This window comes from Equus przewalskii, chromosome 1, assembly GCF_037783145.1.
Source record: "Equus przewalskii isolate Varuska chromosome 1, EquPr2, whole genome shotgun sequence".
NCBI lineage: Eukaryota > Metazoa > Chordata > Mammalia > Perissodactyla > Equidae > Equus > Equus przewalskii.
Window position 1 is genome coordinate 99,457,759 of NC_091831.1, and position 21,460 is coordinate 99,479,218.

General features: G+C 48.0%; 1 protein-coding gene and 1 long non-coding RNA gene across 3 annotated transcripts in view; one reads left to right on the plus strand and one right to left on the minus strand.

Annotated features, from left to right (window-relative positions):
• The window catches only part of RGMA (repulsive guidance molecule BMP co-receptor a), a 43,114-nt gene extending 29,395 nt beyond the window's left edge, over positions 1-13,719 (minus strand). The window contains exon 1 of one of the 2 annotated variants that reach the window (XM_070618860.1): positions 13,194-13,719. In XM_070618860.1, the coding sequence (XP_070474961.1) occupies positions 13,194-13,704 (511 nt within the window). In that variant the 5' untranslated portion in view covers positions 13,705-13,719. The remainder of the gene's footprint in view (positions 1-13,193) is intronic. The other variant, XM_070618866.1, reaches the window with a different exon arrangement.
• Positions 13,696-21,217, plus strand: LOC139083308 (uncharacterized). Its single transcript, XR_011539928.1, has 2 exons — positions 13,696-14,542; positions 17,505-21,217. It is a non-coding gene; the product is annotated as an uncharacterized lncRNA (long non-coding RNA).
• Positions 21,218-21,460: the final 243 nt, after the last annotated feature.

A 21,460-nucleotide genomic window follows, 5' to 3' on the forward strand; every position in this document is an offset into this window, starting at 1 on the left:
CACAGGGCATGAACAGGGGTTCCCAAATCCAGGGCCCGAGGCATCAGTCAATAAATCTCTATCGAGGATGCTGCCTGCTAAGCCCTGGGGGATAAAGAAATAAAGAAGACAGCCCCTGTCTTTGAACTATTGGGAGAAACAGATATTAGAGGAAGGTGAGGGGTCAAGGAGAGGTGACTCGTGACTAAGTGCCTGGAGAAGGCTGTGTTACCAAAAAGGCGGCCGTGTTGCAAGGTGTCTTGAAGGATTCATTTTTAGTGAGAATGATGGTAATAATGGCTAATGTTTCGAGGTGCCCTTACCTTATGCAGGGGCTGGCTAAGTACTGTACATTTCTAGACACTTCAAGCTGAGTGGGTTCTCTTATCATCCCCATTTTGCAGATCAGATAACTGAGGCCGAGTGAGCTTATGTGCTCACCCCATTCCCGGCTAATAAGCTGCAGAGCGGAGCACACCGAACCCCACGCATGACTGACGGAATGTGCCATTCATTCCAATGATTCAAGTCTGCCCTGGGCTTAACATCAAGGCCAGACACATAACTTAACAATCACTCTCAATAAAGCATAACAGACTAACGGGGGAGACACAGAACACAGGCGCCAGGGGCCTCCAGCCCAGCCTGGGGCGCAGGGCAGGAAGTTTTTCCGGTGGGAGAGTGTGCCAGGGGAAGATGGTGGGCGAGGGAGTGGGGAGCAGGGCGAGGAGTCCAGGTAGAAGGAGCACTGAGTATTCCACATACCAAGGTGTGGCTTGCCCGAGGAGCTGGAAAAGCTCAAGGATGGTGAGGCTGCAGGAAGAGAGAGCAGGAGCTTGAGAAAGCCCGTGAAGGGCCAGCACCCGGGAGCCCCACCCAGGGCCTCGAGAAAGGGAGGGATTTATTCTTTCAGGAGACCACCGTGGAGGGGTTAACAGTAACATGGATGCCCAGGCCCCCCTCCGGAGCAGCTGAATCTGAATCCCTGGAGGGAGGGCCTGGGCATCAGCATTTTTAATGAGCTCTCCCAGGTGACTCATGTGTAGGGCCTCGCTAGGTTTGTGAGTTCAATCACACTCCGTCAAGCCTGGGTGCACAGAAGACCCAGGTTGAGTCCACCAGTTTATCCTCCCGGACTTAAAGTCAAGGCAAGACAGAAAACTGAATAATCACTTTCTATAAAGCAGTGAGTGGCACATGAGCAAGCTGACCAGTCAGAGTCTCTCCTGAGACTGTTGCTATGGGGGACGCCCCAGTTCTGGTCTCTGATTCCTACATAGGATGGGTCTGGGGGTAGCAATATGATGATAAGGGGAGTGTTTATGAGTGTTGTGGGTCCAAGGTGTGTTTGCAGAGTTGTTAGACTGTTTTTACTAAAGTTGCATTTTATCGGATGAGCTTTCTGGGGACTGATGGAGATTCTCAGGGCTAAATCCCCATGCCCCTCTTCAGCATGAGATTCTCCCCATAGCTCTTCCTTAGCTCCACTAGGACCTGCTCCAGCCATGAGCCAAGAAAGATCCTTATTTTGCTGAAACTGGTTTAATTTGGGATTCTCCCCCTTGTAGGCACAGACTCCTGACTAATAAGGAGCCAATACTGGTCCCAAGAAGCATTTTTGCCAACCTCAGAAGCGCAGGGGTATGCTGTCAATGGCTTTTAATCCATCATTCATTTACTAGCGAAATTTCTTGAGCCTGATTCCCTCCTCTCCCCCCCACCTTTGAAAAAACTTTTACCATGTCTTGAGGATCTCAGTTGCTCCAATTTACAACTCAGAGCAGGACCCAATTCTTCTTTTTAATTGATCCCTCCAACTCCTGTTTCAAACTCCTCTTTCAAACTTCAAGGGCTACCTGGGTCTGCTCGTCTCAGATTTGATGAACCAGACCTTGTTCACTCTCTCCATAACCTTCAAGGTTTTATAGACTTTGATCACATCACCTTTCTGGCTTCCTATTTCTACACTAAAGTCTTTAAAGAACAAAGAGGCACAGCTTCTCGGCAAAGCCTTCTGTCTGGGTGATTACTCACCTTTCTACAGTTCTGAGATATTTTTCTCGAGAAGGTCGTAAGACTGCCAGGTTTGGCGACGGCCCAGGGAGAATCCCTTTTTGGCTTGGTTACCATTTCTGAGAGCATTTTCTGAGTACTTGGTCCTGCACCGCCTTTAGGAACAAACATTTTGCAAAGACCCCCAAGATCCCTTTTTGTGGCTATAAACAGACTGGACAGAGTCCGTTTTCTTGTAATTTGGATTATGTTCTCCTAAACGCATTAACCGAGGCTTGCCCCTGCAAAAGCTTAATATGCACGTTCTTGCGAACTCGTAAGCTCGTCCTGCAGTTACTCACCATTTGTTTGCCATGTCTCTGCAGAGCCTTCATTTCATCCACAGGCCCAGAACCATCTGAGCATCCCTCCTTCGGATGATCGATGGACATTTAAATGAAGTCTGGGAGTACCAGTGATCCTTGGGGATCCCCACTGTTTATAATTCTTCATCCAGAAAAGTACCCGTTTCTCCTATTTTTTGTCTCCTGTCTCTAAAGACAATTCCGATCTGTGGGAATCCCCCGCCACCCTCTCGCTCTGGAGCAATTTGCTACTGTAAATGACCCTTGGGTGCAGCTTCGTCAGAAAGAATTCCGAGAGTCTAAACATAATCCATCCCTCGGTTTCTCCCTCGTCTCCAGGCCTGTTTCTAGCTCCTCGAATAAGGCTAACAGATCGGTCTGGCTTCACGTTCTCTTTTCAGAAAGTGTGCTGCTCTCTTTGTCCAGTTACTTGGGACTTTAATAGGTGCTTGGTAATGTTACTTTTTAGTATACATTCCACCAAAGTGGCTATTCAAAGTGACCTTTCCTGGATAGATGGGCTCCCTCTGTGGGCAGGGGACCCAGCGTGCATGCCCTTAGGTGCAGGCCCGGTGTGGAAGGACAGTCGCACATTCTGGCCACCAGGATATCACTGCCATCTTTAATTACCACTGCTCCCTTCCCTCCAGATGGTCCGGGATGGAGCGCCACAGAATTTCCTTGACCTGTTTGTTTCCATGACAATTTAGGAGGCGGCTTCTCTTCTTCCAAACCATTTGTGAGTCTCACTGTCCTGACTCTGGCGTTCAGACCCTTCCCTGCTGATTTCAGAAAGTCTTACAGGGTGCCCCTCCTATGTCCTGTCTCGTTTTCTCAGCTTTTGCCAGAGGCTTCCTTTCTGTCTGTGTGCGCACTATTTCATTTGCTTATATTCTCCCTCCCTCGCCATGAGAGACGCTTATGCTTAGTAATTAAAACATACAGATTTTATTCCAATATTGTAATGGTGTTTTGAAACACGCTTTTCTTGACATTCCAATAGCTCTCTTTAGAAACCGAAGAAGCAGCTTACTTTCTCTTTGAATTCTTTTATATGGATTTAAAACACAGTAGCAGATTTTATTTGCTCTTGGACGTGTCTTTAGATGCGTGTGATCAGAGTAATGACATTTTTTTCCCCACATAAGGCAGATTCTTTTTATTGACCGTTTTTCTGTTTTACTCATTCAACAAGTCATCGGCTCTGAGCAGGGGTCTGGGATTCTCAGAAGAGCAGCAGACAGTCCAGGTCCCCTCCAGGCAGCCCAGGGGGCATTGAGATGCGGAGACAAATCATTTCAGCAGCGTGCTCTGAGTACTTGGAGAGGGGTGTTTATGCGATGTGTCGGGAGCCCCACATTTATGCCCCATCAGCATTACTGCAAATCCACTCGGGACTTTACAGAGTTGGCGAGTCTTTAGAAGCTGGGGGTCAATGATGCTAACTTCTTTCCCAAAAAGGACCACTGTCTGCAAAGCATGATGTCACTAGTACCAGATTTGGTGATATCTACATTAACATCAGCCTTACACTGTCTCAGAACACCCTCCATTAAAATTTCACCTCTTGGACAATTCACATCAGACTGCCCCATGGCTTAGCATTCATGCTCATGAGTCCACTTTCAGGAACAGAGTCTGGGAACATTCAGGGCGTGGCGGACCACCTCAGCATGTGACAACTGTACAGAGTGCCCCCTCCCCCAAGAAGCACACCCCTGCTGGTAGGCACGGACACATCCATTGTGCTGGAAAGATAGAAAAGAGATCTTTTTAAAAAAGAAAGTGCTGGAAGAATAAATTTTCTGGGCTTTCTGTTTCCTTCAACCTAGCATCACATTCATTTTAAAGAAGTGAAACAGTAATATATGCACACGTTAAAAAAATCAATTTCCTGTTAAACGAAATTAGGTCACTCTCTCTGGAGGCAATAACTCAACAGCTTCATGTGCATCTTTCTAGATATTTCCATGTGCATACAAGCACATATAAAATCAATCAATCTAGCTATCATTTTACCAAAAACTATTAGCAACTTCCCAACTGCCCCCTCCCCCGTGGGTATTTCCTATTTTATTTTCTCTCTCAGTTAAATAGTCCTATGAACCCCTCCATCACGGCAGGAGTTAAGCAGTCAGAGAAGAACTGAGTGCACAGGGGATTTACAGATGTATGTACAGGTAGACTTACATATAAAATAGCCCATGTGAGGGATGCCACGTGCCTCTACACAGCTACATTCTCTTCTCTTCCTGGACTCTGAGCTCTGTTTCAAGATGCTTATTCTGTCCCTTCTCATTTGGAAGTCAGACAACTCACATTTACCCCCACTTACACTGCAGAAGGTAAGTAACCTGCCTGAGGTCACCCAGCTGGCTTGGTGGCAGAGTGGGGTTTGGGCAAGTCTGGGTGACTCCTGGCTGTCATGCCACCTCTGTGGAGCTCACCAGCACCTTCCCAGGCACGGAGATGTCTGGTCTCCCTCTGCCTCTGGGAACCCTACTCTACGTTACGTGCTCATCCTCTTGCCTGGAATAGAAGCAATGATCCCTCTGTGTTCCCCCAGCCTCAGCCCAGGCTTCAGAGCCCTTCTGATGACCTGCTAATTTCTGGGTTCACATTTTCATGGTATTTGGAAGCCCCTCCTTCTGTCTTTTCTCATCTCTCCTTTTTTTAAATTTTTTTAGGAAGATTAGCCCTGAACTAACATCTGCTGCCAATCCTCCTCTTTTTTGCTGAGGAAGACTGGCCCTGAGCTAACATCCATGCCCATCTTCCTCTACTTTATATGTGGGACGCCTACCACAGCATGGCTTCCCAAGCGGTGCCATGTCTGCACCTGGGATCCGAACTGGCAAACCCTGGGCTGCCGAAGCAGAACGTGCAAACTTAACCGCTGCGCCACAGAGCCAGCCCCTCTCACCTCTCCTTCTTGACCTCTAAGTTTCTCAGAAAGCTCTTGGAGCAGCCACATTTTTTCTTTTGATACTTCTCCCACTTCTCCCTACTTGAGAAACAAACTAGTGTACAATTGGAGTTTCAGATATGAAAGCCTCCCTCACTCTCCTCTTGAGCCTCTGGTCTGCGACTCTGGAGCACACCTACTATGTGGTCTACAGCTTGCAAATTCCTCTGCCTCCAAAGCCCAGAATGAAAGTGATAGCATCTTTGAATTGCTTAATCGACAGTGTTGAGACTGAGATTTTCTAGACCTTGCAGTAGATACGGGGAAAGAGAGAGACCTGGGATTTGCGGTGGCTCTACCCCAGCTAGGTGGCCCCTGCACATCCTGTCCTATCCATGGACCCTCACCTTTGCAACCTGCAGAATCATGGCCTGGCTGCCCCAGAGAAGTCACCCAGCTCCATAGTCTGGTGTCTCTATGGATCCAGTGAACTGATGTTGGCTCTGTAATTAACTGGCCTTGCCGACACTTGAGTCCAAGGAGCCATGCTGGGGCCTCATCTGTAACATTTCTGGGTTCCCCAAGCAAAAATGTTGCCGAGCGAGTGGGAGATGTTATTTGATGAGTGACATTTTTATATTTTAGTGTCAGCGTGAAATTCTTCAGCAATAATCCTCAGCAATAGTACTGTGTACCTGAAACCACACCTTAAAAACATTTAGTAACCTCTTGTTTTAAAGCAACTTTCGGATACTCATACCGAGATGCACCAGGTTCCGGTAATGGAGAACAGACCACCCAGCGTTTACCTCTCCCCATTCCAGTAAGTTCTTGGGAGAAGAACCAGCTTGGAACCATTTATCCACCAAATGGCAACTGTTTGAACTGACAGTGAGTCTGTGTCTCTCTCTCGACCAGCAGAAGGCTGGAATATTTGGATTAATGAACAATTTGGTGCCAAGCGCAAATACCATAGACATTTAGCAATAGGAACAGATAACCAAGTTATTCATCAAGTTCAAAATTGTTTAGAATGGCTAATGCAAAGCTGAAATAAAGAAGATCCCTAGTTGACGGGAGGTGGGGAAGAGAGCCAATCCAGACAGAAGAACAAATGCATCGCTTTGTGTGACATTCTCTCTACCACCATGGTTTTCCTTTTAAAATTTACTGGAGGCTCAGGGAATTTCTTCACTTTAACATTAGAGAGGCAATACAGCACACTGGCTAAGAACAAGCAGCCTGAACCCAGACTCTTAGATCTCACTTATCCCATCTGTACAATGGGGATATACTTTAGCTCCCTCAGAGTCATTGTGAGGATTAAATGAGTGAACACAGTAACAGACCACTCAGAACAGATGCTTGGCATGAGTAAGTGTTGATACGTACTTGCCAATATTAGTTTTATAGCATGGATAAAACCATTGTTTGGATTATAACAGAATGTCTACTATGTGCCTGATTCTGCTGGAGCCTTTCTATGTATGGGAACCGAGGGGAAATGTGCAGAATTCTCCAAGGACTCTGGGATAACCTTGACTTCTGGGGGGGTTCTAAGCGCATTATCAGCCATGCTCAAGTTCTTTTGAGCAACCACCATAAGACAGAGCCTCTCGTGTAACTGGAAAGTCATCTCAACTACATGATGGCTACAGCCATCTCCATTTCGTAAGTGAGGTCGCTGAGACTCTGGGAGATGAAACGACTTGTCCAAGGTCACCAAGAATATAAATAGCAGGGAGCAGCTCAAACTCAGGCCTTGTGATGCCAAGTTCAGTGTTCTTCCCACCAATTACAGCTGCTTCTTATATTCACCTGGGGTTTACTGTTTTCTGTTAGTCAAATAATATGCTCCGTATGTATAATGATGGGTCATGCCTTAGAAGTAGGCATATGTTCAGACACACACTGTTTTCCAGAAACATATAAAAATGTTTTAAGAAAAGAAAAATTTCCCTGAACGATCTTCCCCACCCCACTAAAATCTTACAAAGTCAAAATAGTTATATAGAATTCTTTTTCTTTCTTTTGGATGCTAAACGGTATTTTTTAGGTCAAGTTTTCATAGCGTACTTACCCAGACTTAATAGCCTCTGAATGACAGTTAAATATTACACAACAAGAAGATGTTAAGGTAAACCTACCTATATTATCATTTACTGTAGTCCCTTCAGACCACAAGCTGTTCAGGTCATGTCTCAAATTCAAAGCCAGATGGACTTCGGCCCCTAGACATTGCTCATTGAACCAGAGAGGGAGGGCTTGGGCGCCATCTTGGCTTGCTTTGCCTTGCCCTCACTGACTCTTGGCCCAGGCTCAGGGTGGGCAATATGTTCCCTACCAGACCCGAAGTCCACAGACTCTGCCGATAGCATCCATTTACTCATGAAGAAAGCAGACAGCTTGGAGTGTAAGGCTCTTTCTTCTCAAAATGCTCTCGGCAGAGAAAAATAAAAGCAATGGAAAAGGGTGCATGAAGAGGGTGGCATCTGGCTTTTCCTTACCATGTGACCTTGAGACACCCAAAGACACAAAATCAAGCATGCTTCTGGACAGTAAGGGAAGCATTTTAAATTCAGTATTCTGAAATCTGAGTATCAAACTACTTTAGCTGCACTGACTGATGTAAAACGACATAAATTAAACTCCCATGAATCTCCTGTTCTGGGGCAAATGACCTGCCAAACTTAGCAGTGAGGGGTTATTAGCAAGTCTGGACCCACGAGGGGGTGCTATTAGGAGTCTCCTAATGTCTCAGGGGAGCTTGGCCTCTAAGCTCTGTGTTTCTTTTTGCTTTGCCTCTCTTGGATAAATGGAAGCCCATCTGAGAAAATGCAATTGCATTAAAAAATCTACTTCTTATTTATACTTTACCTCTTTCCATAAAGGATATTAAATTAAATGTAAATGAGAGTATATTATCTGCCAAAACTTCCAAACAAACATTAACTCTCATTCTTTTCAAGGCATCAATTGTTTTGAAGAAATTCTGTCCTTTTTAGTATTCTGTGAATGAAATCTGCATTTCTGTGTGTTCTTCTGTTATGAATCTGTCAAATTAACACTTGTTAAGTGAAGCATAGGCCTCCAGATGGTGAGCCATGGCTCAACAACAGACCACAGGAGAAACTGAAATAGAGAAGTTTATTATTCACAGGTCCTGGAGGAAGTATCCAGCATGCCTTGAGGGGCCTCGTGGGGAGGTCAGAGGGCAGAGACAGCGAGAGAGAACCAGGACCTGGGGCACATGCATTTTATTAGGATCCAGGGGTAGAGTGCTTTGGGGTTCCCAAGCTAAGGCTGGACTGGCCACTTTAAACCAAAGAGGGGGATTTTGGTGAGCCCCACAGGGATCTTGGGCAGGTCCCGAGAGGCAGGGGACACTGCTGATCACAAAGGCTGTTGGGGGTTCATACTAGCAACTTACATTTGCTTGTGATTCTGCAGGCTGCTATCCAGGGCATGCGCTTGCACAAGGGGCTAGGGTCCGCTGAAGGCCCCTGAGGTCTGCTTGGCCAAACAAAAGGATGCAGAGACAGGCATACCATGGAGAAGCTTAGCTAAACTCTCACAGCCCAGCGGACATGTTCTTGTAAGAGCAGTCTATTCTTCAGGACGCCAGTGCCAGGAGCTGAAAATGCACTCTGGCAGCAAATTGCTAAGACACCGAGATGGCCCCGCCTTTGCCCACCTGAGGTTTTCTGAGCAAGGCCTCTTTGCAAGCCTTCATCTGAACAGGTGAAAGGGCATCCTTGCAAGGGGTAACCAGCAAGGTCTTCTAGTCTCATTAGACTTTGATAGAGAGGATAAAACTTTGTGAAAGTGCCTTGAACAACTAAATATCATGGTTTTTAATAGATAATCTGGAGGGAAGAGACATGGCATGGTACAGATCAACTGGGAAATGTACAAAAGACGAACAGGAGAGTGAATTCTAAAGTAGAGTGTCTGCACTGTGCTGACAATGCTAATACCACAACAGAAGTTTCGGAGGTCATCAGGGATGAATCTCTGCGTGTTTGTATGTTTCTCCCTAATCTTGCTTAAAGAGGTCAAGGAGAAAATTCCTCAAAACTCCTAAGGAGGAGGAAAAAAAGTTTGCATCCACATTCAAGAAGAAAAGTGTGCTAAGAGTAAAGTAACAGTACTGACACTCTTACTGAGGATTTACACAGAAAACCTCTGTTCACGAGGGCAGGAGGAAAGTATTATCAGGGAAGAGGACAAATTGTTGCTCTCAGCCAGGGGCAAAGATGTTGAGATCTGGGAGTCCCCGAAGATGAAACAATGAGACATAAGGAGAAGCTAGGATGGTAAGTCCTAAACAATGCCCTAGTGAGAAAGAAATCAACAAGGTTTAGGGCATTTTTACTAGAATCTACAGGCAGCGGCCTTGTTTTACCAGATAGATGACAGAATCTTTTGTTTTCAAGTTTTTGCCAGATTTTCAGGCTCTGGCCAACCCAGTATCTTGATTCCTGAAAGCTCTCCATCTCTCAGTGTTGCTTTAAACAAACAATTGAAAAAACGAGAAGTAAACTCAACCAGCAACTTTGTAATTACTCTCCCTATAAAGTTTTTGCTACACGTTAATTCTTTACTCTAGCAACATATATAATAGATACAATAGATATAATAATTTTATAAGTTGAGTAGGTACATAGTGCATTTTTATACTTGTCAAGTAGCAGTGTTTTTCACTTTTTAAAGGGGGCTATAAAAGATGTTTGCATTTGTTTTTCCAATTTCTGCCCAAATTTCCAAATTTCTTTTTCCTCTTGTCCTTAGAATTGTAAAGTTTCACATCTCAGTAGGCATTCTTGCCTCCTGACCCCTAGGCTCTAATATGATACAGCACGTTCTACTCTTAGGTCAGACCTGGCTAAGAAATTGGGCATCCTTTTAAAAGATGTTCATTTATCACCAAGGAAACTGACTTCTGCCTGACTCTGTACGTGCAATTGGCTGAGGCAGTTCTTAATTTTTTCCACTGCACTGTTCATTGCATAGTTCTGTCGTTAAGGAAAGGGAGGGTGAAATTGAGCTGTTGTTCAGTCAAAATAAGAAAAAGAGGAGCCTGTCATTTGAAGAGGACTGTATACCAGACACCTGGGAAAGTCTGAAGCCTCTCTTCTTCAGGTTAAATTTATGCTGAGTTAAGTTTGTTGAATGAATAAACAATGAACGTTGTTTGAAAAGCAAAGCCATTCTCAGAACTAAAGCGCCACAGGAACGCTGCAGACACTTAAAAGTTACTTAAATTTACCTTTGGGATATTATAAGTCAAGTTCTAGAACAATGATCTGTAAGGAGTAGTGTCTTTGCATTTCACAGAACTAACAGATTCCAATGAGTCTGTCACTGGTTTCCAACAGTTTCTGTTTATGCTCCGTTTCACGTGGGTATATCCCGTCTCTTTCCCTGGATGGCAGACCTCGAGAGACTGGTGATCATACCTGCTAAAGCATGACGAGATTTTGGGACCATACTTGGTAAAAGGAAGTCCTTGAGTTTAATTCATTTGGTAGCAAGGTTGTAGGGAAAAATGCACCTTAAACCCACAGAACCCTGGCTATGCCCCTTCACTTCTCTGGGCATCAGTTTCTTCTGAGAAAGGGAAATGAAAACACCTGTTCCTGCCTGCTTCCAGGAGCCAGCGAGCATCACTGTGAGAGGGGCTTGGAAAACTGCCTGTCCCAATGTTAGGGATGCTCAGTACCTATTCATTTTATTTTGCATCTCCTCATCTAAGAATTCTTCTATTTGGCCCCACACGAGGCAGCTGGAGAGCCGAGTCAAGGGGCATGTTAAATAGGAGCTTCTCATGCCTCCTTTCTGTATTATTATACACACTGGGGAGATGCAAGTCATACCTTGGAAAGGCTCGTAAGGAGAGAAAGCAGATAGAGCCTTCTTAGCAAAAATCAGAGAAGTTCTCCTTGAATAAGATGCCAGGTTACTGCCAGATCCTTTTTGTCACAAATCTGATTATTAAATAAACACCTGCAAACGAAGAGTGACTTTGAGACAGCACAGGGGGTGGGGAGATAGGCCACCCACCATTCCACATGCCTGTTTGGAGTATAAGCACCTGTCTGTCACCTGGGATGGAAATGATGGGAGCAAGCCTATTGAAACAAGGAGGCTGGGACCTCCCTCACCACCACCACAGCTCAGAGGGTCTCAAGGGGCAAGAGTCTGCACCACAAGCAGAACACCACGCTGCTCTACAAGGAACCCACGTACCCTTCAGATGAGGGAGAACCCAGCTCATTGCTAATATCATCTGGCCTGGAAGGTGGCAGCAAAAACCAGCCACAGAGAATGTGAAGCCCGCCTGGATGTGTGGGTGCCCCACCCAGAGCCTTTGTCCCTTCTGTACACCATCCAGCAAAGTCAGCCCCAGTTGTTAATTGGAGATCACGACCCTTATAAAGGGGGCTGGCTTGTCACCTGCTGTGGTAGTGGAACAGCAGGAAACCTCTTCTTTGTATGAGCAAAACTGCTATTTTTGGTACACTACACCGTTCCTGTACAGAGTGGCACAGACCCTTTCCCAATTCTCCTTCAGCTGCCCTTCAGAGCACAGCCAGCCTCTTTTCTGAGGGTCGCGCGGCTCAAGATTTGCCTGCAAAGTCACTTGTCTGGGCTGCACGGGAGACGAGCAATGTCTGTGCGTACGTTTTTCAGATTTCTGCGATAGACGCCTGAGGAAGGGGCATCCTCTTACCAGCAGGTGACATTATATGTTATGTTTTTGCTGGAGGATCCTAAAGCCTGGTGGAGATGCTGGCAGATCTCCTTGAGGTGAGAGCCGGCCACTCAGTACGACCTGCAATTCTGTCCCTTGAGTTCGGCATGCTGAGCTCGGGTCGTGGGGCGCCCCGATCCACTCCCGGGGACTGTAGATTCACCGAGAGCTACTCTTCCCAAGGACGCCAGGGCTAGTTCCCTCCTCACCACCTCGCGAGGGAGTCTCCTACTTTGAGAACACCCAACTTCGCTGCCTAAAGGGAACACGCAGCTCGCCATTTCCGCTAGATGGCGCGGTTTCCCCTAATCCGCCCGCAAGACTCCCGATTTATAAAATAAATACAGTCCAACGCCTTCTGAAACCACAGCATATCATAGCAGCTTGCAGGCTTCCATTAAAATCGCAACTTGGGGGAACTGACTTTACCTCCTGGCAAACCAGTGTAATTACTTACATTAACAGGATGCAACCAAGAACCGCATCCTTGCGTGCCCCGCATCGGCCCTCCTCCTAAATACACCTGTCCCCTTGCCCCAGCTTGTTCCCTGGGATGAGCCACGGCGCGAGCGGGGTGCGGACTCGTCCACTCAGGAACACCGAGGCTCTCGGGAAGTCCTATCCCTTAGCACTCATCCCAAGCCCTGCACCTTCCCGCGCAGTGGCGCTCCCAGGCGAAGGACTGCCCCGACCCGAGCCCAGACGGAGCGCAGCGCCGACGCCCCCCCGGGCAGGCCTAGGCAGCCAGGCGCGGAGTAGGAGGAGGCGTCCCGGGCGAGTCGGGCCAATGGGGGTTCATGGCAGAACAGCCCGGTGGCCGGCTCCGTCCCAGACTGTCCCAGGCTCCAGGGGCCGGGCAGCGCGGCCGCCCCAGGAGGAGGTGGCCTCGCCGGAAGAAGGGAGCTCCCAGCCCGCACACAGTGGAAGAGCCGTTCGCTGGATCTGCCCAACCACGCGCGCTGCCGGCTGCCGGGGGAGAGCATTTGAGGAAAAAAGAGCAAATACCAAACCACAAAAACTTTACTGCTGCCAAGAGCGAAAGCCATCGAGGCGCAGCAAAGCTCCAAATCTGGGCAAGACGGGAGCAGGATGAGACGCGGCGCTGGGGAGCACCAAAGCAGGGCCGGGGCCCCGGCAAGTGTCGGCGGCGCTTGGGGATGTCAGAGCTGGGTCCGCCCCGCGCCCGGCCCGCGCTTACCTTGGCGGCTGCATGAGCCCCTGCGGCCCGCGGGGGGTGGCGCTGGCGGAGCTGCGGGCGAAGAGGGGGTGCCGGGGCGCCTCCGGTCGGCCCCGGGGTGAGGAGGGAGGGGCTCAACTAGTGCGCGCCCCCGCCGCCCCGGCCGGCTCAGCAGCGGCCCGGGGCACGCCGCCTGCTCCCGGGCTGCATGCCTGCGAGCGCCTGGAGGAGCCGGCCCGGGAGCGAACGGCTGGTGCCTCTCCACCCAGCGGCTCGGGCGGCGCAGCCCGCGCTCGGGAGACAACTGCAGAGTCGGGCGGCTCGGGCCACCCCTCCCTCGCCCGGCCCCCGCCCGCCACCGCCGAGCGCGGCGTCGCGAGGTTCCTTTGAGCGCCGAGGGGAGGGGGCGGGCCGAGCGCCCGGGGCGCGGGCGGGGGGCGAGCGCGGGCGGGGCTGGCGGGAGGGGGCGGGGGAGACGGTGGGGGTGCGGGCTCGGCTGGCCCCGCCCCGCCGCGACCGCACCCTCCCGCATCAGCACCAGTTTGGGGGCTGGGGAGCGCGCACGCTGGCAAGTCAAGACTTCCCCAAACGCGCGGGTTACACGGGCGCGAGCGGCAAGTGCGGCGACCCTCGAGGCGCCTACAACTTTCCTAATCTCTGCCTGAGATGCCGGAGATAGTCCACGACGGTCAAGGGGGAGATACCCTGAGGTTCCTGGAATGGACGTTCACATCCAGGAGAAACGCCGCTGCTTTCTGCGGAGAGGCACCTTTGTTCTATTGACGTGTTATTTTTGTTTAAGAATCTTCTTTTTAAAAAGTCATCCATATGTGTTCAGTGTGTAATACACTAATACGGTCTTGCGTACGATTTTACGCAACTCAGGCATCTCTAGAGTGAAAAGGAGACGGTACCACGTCCCCTCCCCGTTGCAGCCGCTCCCCGGGGGTAACCTCGAGTCTGCTGCGCTGCTTTCCAGCCCCTGCTCTGCGCTGTTAGGTGCACAAGGGCGGACTGCAAGTGGATTCTCACGGGCTTTTCAAAAGAATGTTTCACCATGCAGCGCATGTACACACTGGCGAGAACACGGCCGCTCCGGCAGCGGTAGATCCCCCGAGGCTCCCGGAGTCCAGGGAAGGACACTTACAGGGAACAGCAGAGAGCCACCCAATCGCCGTGTGCAAATCTGAAACCCCCGCTGGGGGCTGAAGTCAGCCTGAGCACACAGCTCACGCCCACATTAGCAATGCACGGTTAGAGAGACTGGCCGGTGCGTTTTAGACAGGGTGACGACCTTCCTGTTCTTACGGAAAACAAACTGTCTTGCATTTTGATATGATGAGAACTCTACGGATTTGCGAAATGAAAAGGTAACATCCACATTAAAACACGATCGTTATTTATGTTTGTGGTCTTGAGGGATGTGGTTTTAACTCAATATTCGGCATTTTCTTGGCCAAGTGTATTGAGAGAATCTATAGCTGGGATATAAATAAAATCCATGTGAGTGAGCGGGAAGGGCGTGGGTATGGAGATGCTGGTTTCTATATTAGCTCTGACCTTGGGCAAGACGTTTAGCTCTGCTGGGCCTCAGTTTCCCCATCTATAAATAGAGGAGTTATACTAGATGGTGTGTGTATGTGTGTGTGTGTGTTCCAGCTGGAATATTCCATGAATAACTGATTTCTGTCCTTATTCGTCTTTCAGCTCAGCTCCAACATCTTAGGGAATGGCTCCCCAGCACCCCAGCTTTTCCTTCCTAATGCTGATCTCACATTGCCATTATGCACCAATTAGGGTTACCCTTCCATAAGTGTGGGCCTCTCCCATCAGCCGGTAAGCGCCACCAAGGCAGGAACTAGGGCCTGGGTCATCATCGCATCCCCAGCACTTGACGCAGCATCTGGCACGTAACAGGCACGCTAGGAGCATCTCTGAAAGACGATCACCCAGATAATACGTTTCCCACTGCTCTTCCAAATTGCCTGGCATTTTCAAAAGATCTCTAAGTGGAAACATCTCATTCTAAAATGAAGCCTTTGGAAAGTGCCCAGCAGGGTTTTCCCATCTTGGGGGACAAACAGTCCACTGTGTAGATGAGGACAGACAATTCTTAGCTCAACGGCAGGCTGTGGAGGCGGCCAGGCGCTATTCACCTTGATGAGCGTGGTCTCCCGTGGAGAAGACAAGGAATATTAATGCTACTCATTAAGTACTTGATTAAGTTGGAACCATGCACAGGCAGTTGCAATACACACATGAGCGCTCAGAGTTAAATGAGGCCGTGGGGTGTGTTTAGGGTGCAAATTAACAAATATACATGCTTTCTACCAACAATCCAGAAACATCCCTAATGTGAAGCTCCGGGGTATGCTTGTCTGTCTTTGCTGCAGAGGGCCTGAATTCCTTAAAAATATGAATAGGAAATAAGCTAGCCTGGGTTCAAGAGTTAAAAACAAAACAAACTAAGGCCATTAAGTGACAAGGGGTGGGGGCGTGAATGCCTAATGCAGCACAAGGCTAGTATCTGTAGTAGTTTCTCGTCAGAGGCGGAGTTGCCGAGGGAGAGGTAAAACCTGGCCTCGAATTTATAGAGGAAAACAGAAGAGCTGGGGTTTCCACCTCCTTGGCCGCTCTTTCCTTTTCTCTTTTTTGTGAGGGCTACGTGCCGTTGCCGGGTCCCCCTCCATGTCCCTTGCCAAGGCTTTCAGTTTATGGGGAGAGGGCGCTGTGTTGGTGGGGCTCACGGGGCTCTGGCTGGTGGAAGGAGGCATCCCAGGCAGCACAGAAACCAGGCTACAGGGTTGTGGAGCAATTTGCTGTCTCTGTCTGTTTCGGATGAGGGGTGGCGCCCTCAGAAAGTAGATTCCTGCTGAAATCGATGAAGGGTTTCTTCTCAGCTGATGAAACAATGTGAAATGAACTGCATGACTCTTCCATCAGGTCCAGATGAGAAGCTGTCCCTTTGGCTTGGGTGCCACCCCATTACGTTTTTCTGGGGATCTTGGGTTCCAAAGTAAAAGGACAGCCTAAAGGAGAAGCAGGTCAGGTGTTCCCATAGGAGCCTATCTCACCCTTGGCTTCGGCGAGACACAGGTGGGAACGTGTGCTGGGCAGTGACTTGTTCTGCACGGATGGGAAGAAGCTGTGCGAGCTGGATGCCTCCCAGAGGCACTGCCTACTCTAATAAACTCAGCGCATTTCGTGTCAAGCACTTACTCCACAGCTGGCATCGCGCAACCCTGCAGCAGGCGTTGACTCGAGGAACACAGCCTCTACCCTTAAGACGCTCGCAGTTCAGTGGGGGAAAGAAAAGAGAGCAAATAGGGCTCAGTGGCTGGTGTAGGGGGAAGGGACCTCAGCAGCTCCATTTTCCAGCTCATCAGCCCCTCCCCTCATACAATCATAGTGAAACACGGTGCTCATGCAAAGGCAGCTTGAAGGCCATTCTCTGGCCTTCCCTTCCAACCAGGCTGCTGCTCCGAAGCTCCGATAGACACTTCGGGGTTGACACTGCAAGTTAGAGGGGAACAAGGGACAGAAGGACAGCGCAAATACAATGCCATCAAACTGGGAAAGTCTTTATGGGAGAGTTGTCACTTGAGAAGGTGTCTGATAGACAGATTTGGTTTCAATGTGTGGATGATGGGGAAGGAGGAACAGTATTCCAGGTCAAGGAATCACATGAATAAAGGCCTGGAAATGGCAAAAAGTGCACAAGTTCAATAAGGAGTGATTAAGCCTAGTTGGACTGGGTGTACTGGAGAAGAGACGTGAAGTAGAAGGGAGGTTAGGGCCTTATGGTGGAGAATCTTGGTTGCAGAATGAGCAATAGGGAGCCATTGAAGGTTATGGAGCAGAGGAACGATGTAAGTGAAGCTGTGCTTTAGGTAGGTCAATGGAAGATGGTTTGGAGAGATAGGAGGTGGAAGACCAGCTAGAAGATTCTATTAATCTTGGCACAGTGTTATCGAGAGCATGACTGGAGTGCTAAGAGAGTACTGGCAAGCCCGGGACTGATGGGAGTCCCAAGTGCTTAGCAGGAATGGGAGATGGAGGAGTACCCAAGTGTGGGAGGTGGCGAGTACTCATTACAGAGGCTGGGAAGTCGTGAGGAGGAGCTTGGACGGGGAGCCAGCGGATGGCTATTGGACCCAGCATCATGGTCTCAGCGTGGGAGGGAACCCCAAAACCATACTGAGAAAAATCACCTGCTTTTCCACATTTGATAGTATGTACATGTGTTTAAGCTAAAAACCCAGTGCCTGTGCCCATCCTCAAGAAGCGAGGCCTTATTAACTCATTGTTTCTCTTTCATGTTCTTTCCCACAGGCCGCCGGAAACACTTACACCCGCCACTCTGGGGAGCGAGCTCGTGCTCCGCCTTCTGCAGCAATGCTGAAGCTTGTGCAGGAGGAATGCAGGGCTGTCACCTCTGGTGAAAGGCACCAACGTCCGTCCGCAGAGCATGCTCTCCTGGCACGCCATTTTCCTGGTGGGCTTCGGAGTACTTCGTCAGCCTTGTGAACCGTGGGGTAGCTGGTCTCCAAGTCTGGACCCTTTGGAAGGAGCTCACTGGCTGATATAAATAAATTCTCATTGATCAGCTAGGGTTTCCCCTTGCTGACTAACTCACCAACATCTTTGGAAAGTAAGATGATTCATTAACACATGAAAGCCAGATTCCATGACTCCTCCAAGCTCGCCTCTCTGGAATACACCCAATTCGATGAAAAAAAAAAATCAATTCCTTTTCTAGCAGAGTTAACATTAGATGGCATGATCTTTTTTATTTTGATTTCTCAATTGTTAAGCATTTGCTGAGAACAAGGAATACGGTACTTAATTCAAATATTTTTATAAATGAACAATAGTATGTAAAAAAAAAATTCCCATACCTCCTGCGTGGAGGGCTTGTTGATTTTGGTTTCCAACCCAAATTGGGTTTTAAAGGTACACCAAGCATTGAATCTAGTCCACAGAGGAGACAAGTTCAGCCATGGACAGGAGTGGAGAGACCCAAAGATCTACCCTTGTCTGGAGGTACTGTTTGAGGGGTTCAATTATTTTTTAACAAAAAGAGTCCACTGGTATTTAAAAATATATAGATCGTGTTGAGGTGGTGTATCAGTTATGGCAAGGTGGACTGCTGTAACAAAGACATCCAACAATTCTATGACTTAAAGAATAAGTTTCCATTTTTTCTCTCCTGCATAACAATCCAGGTGGGCTTTCTAGGCTGGTGGGAGACTCAGCTCCAGGTGGTCCTTCAGGGACTCAGGTTCCTTCCAGCTCATCGTTCCACCGTCCCCCAAAGTCTCATTGTAATCTGCATCATTGAAGCTGGTTTGCTGCCAAGCCTGGTTTGCAGCCTGTGGGAAGGGGAAAGAGTGTGGAGGAATGATGGTTTCTGCTTGCATCATCCTTTCTTCTAATAGTGCACTGGAGAAAGTCACATGTCCACACCTGGCTGCAAGGGAGGCTGGGAAATTAATGTAGTCAGGCAGCCGTTGTTCTGTTTCTATGCATCAAAGGAGCTTAGACTTTGGTGGACAGCTAGCAGCTGGGTGCATCTTGTTGAGGATATAGCTGAACCTCAGTAGGGAAGGACTGGAATTAGAGCTGGAAGCAACTGAGGGGAACAGGCTGAAAGAGGGCAAAATCCTAGAGTCATCCATCTCTTAGCAAATACCATTGGTACCAACTCCCAAATAAATCCAGACTGCCCCCATTTCTCTCCATCTCACCTCCTACCCTAGTCCAAGCAGCCCTCAAGCCTTGCCTGGACCACTGTAGCAGCCCCACAGACTGGTCTTTCTGCCTTCATCCTTGTGCTCTCAAATCCATTTTTTCACACAACAGCCAGCGTGAAGTCTAGAAGCATCAATGAGATCATGGATCCTGTTGGAGAACTGCAATGTCTTCCCATAGCACCTAGAATAAAATCCCAGCTCCTTACCTGGTTTACCAACCCTCACGTGATCCAGTCCCTGCCCCTCTCTGAACTTATCCAACACTCTGCCCCTCTTTCACTTTAGCTACATGGCCCAACTGTATCCAAACATGCCATCTAAAGCTGGCTCCTGCCTCAGGGCCTTTGCACTAACTGTTTCCTATGCCTGGAATGCTCTCATTACTTTCTCCTTCTTATTCAGATCTTAGTTAAAATTGTCAGAAAGATCTCTATCATGTCACTTACTTTAATTCTCTGTATAGCAGTTATCACAATATGCTAATTTTCAACTAATTTATTGTTATCCAATCCCCAGACCCCATTACCTTAAGAAATGTATTCTTTGTAAGAGCAAAGAACTGTCTATCTTGATCTTTGATGTATTCCTATCGCTTAGTAATATTTGGTGAATGAAATGGGTAAACCAGAAAAAAAGTGTGCTTACTGTTTGTAACCCTTCTAAAACTTAGCAATATATTTTGAATGCCTTTCCAACAATTACACAACTATCATATTATATTATAGTATCATATTATATTCCTCTGTTCCATTACTTAGATATACCGTAAGTGATTTAAACAATTTCCTACTGTTGGATATTTAGTGAACATCCTCATATAGAGACATCTTTGCACATTCTTCATTATTTCCTAGAATACCTTTGCGCATGTGAAATGATGGAGTCAAAGGATATGCATGTTTTTGAGGTTTGATATATAAAGCAAAACTGACTTCCAGAAAAATTGCAATCGTTTCTACTCCCTCCTAAGGGGTGTCAATTTCCCCAGACCCCAGGAAACCAGGACTATTACAACTTTTTATTTTGCCAATTAGTTGCACTAAAAATGGTATCTCATTGGATCGGTTCACATTTTTAAAAAGTTGCCAGTGATGTTGAACATTTTAATTCTATTTGTTGGCCCTTTGTATTTACTTCTTTTGTCTTTTTCTAACCACCTATTCATCTCTTTGGCCCTTTTCAAAATGAGGCTTCATCTCCAAGCCTTATTTCTGGTTGTCAGTTTCCTCTTTCATCCTCAGAGGCCCACATTCAGGTGCGAGAACATTTTCAGGATGAAGGAAATTGATTCTTGCGTTGCACTCCAAGTTCCCCAGAAGCCGCCCCCGCTTCCTCACCATTAGAACACAAATTGGACCGTGGGATGCTTGGGAATGTGCCTTTGTGAAGAAAAGGAAAAGCTGACTGTGAGAAGGAGGTGGGGATGATGGTCACAGATGCTTCCCCTTTTAGAGGTTTCCAATTCCTTACAAGTTGCTTTAGAGTGACAAGGGGGAATCTCTCTTCTGGCACAAAAAAGTGGCCTCAGCATCTTTATCAGGATAAAAGTCTCCATTTCTCCATCCTGCAGGCCTGTTCAGAGCCAACCCAACCGCAATTAGAAGGGCATCCTTGGAGCACCAAAGCAGTGCAGACCAGTTGGGTCTGGAGATGTCTTCCCTGGTCTTTGTGGGGCATTTGGAGTGACTTGGGCCTTGTGGTGAGTTGTAAGCAGACAGAATCCCTTCTATAGCTGACACCAGGGCAGGCCACATCCCTGTGCTGGCCCAGCTTTGGGCCAGGCCTCCATCACCACTGAGATGGAATCAGAAGTTTCAGACTGAAACTGACCTTGGAAACTCACATTTAGGAGGTGGTGAACAATGGTTAAAGAATGAAAACAATATTTTTGTGTTAGTTTGCATTTTTCTGCTCTTTCTCCAGGGAGGGGATGGCTTCCAGAGAGTCAACTCATTCTCATGTACATTTACCCGAGAAGTTCACATTGGAAAACTGGGGCTCTCACACCCACTAATCTTTCTGAGAGCTGATGTAGGTGTAGCCGGGGTCCCCACGCACAGCCAAGGGAGGGGACTGATACCCCAAACCAGGGCTTCTCCAGGCTTTCCAGAAAGCTCCACGTTGTCGACTAATGGGCTGTCCGTTAGTCTAGGCATTTATCTTTCAGTGTGTGCATGCGTCCATGTATGTGCATGAGTTAAGCACCCTTTCTTAGAAGAAATGATGGTGATTGGAGAAAGTAATTGTTTAAAAAATATCCATTCTTGGCAAAATAAAAAGCTAGCTAATGCATATTTGTTTCTTGCTTTTTTTATTTGTGAACTCCCCTAATCATTGGATCTACTACGTCGTCCACTGACAAGTTCTCCATGTGGCCATGACGTTTTTTTAATGGGAACCTTTTGCAGTGAGTCCCAAAAGAAGGACACCAACTTTCAAAGCTGGGAAGGCCTTTCCTTCCCCACAGTGGGAACCAGGGCCCCTCTGGCATCACCCCAGGCCGAGGCAGTGCTGCCAAATTCAGGTGGGCCTCCC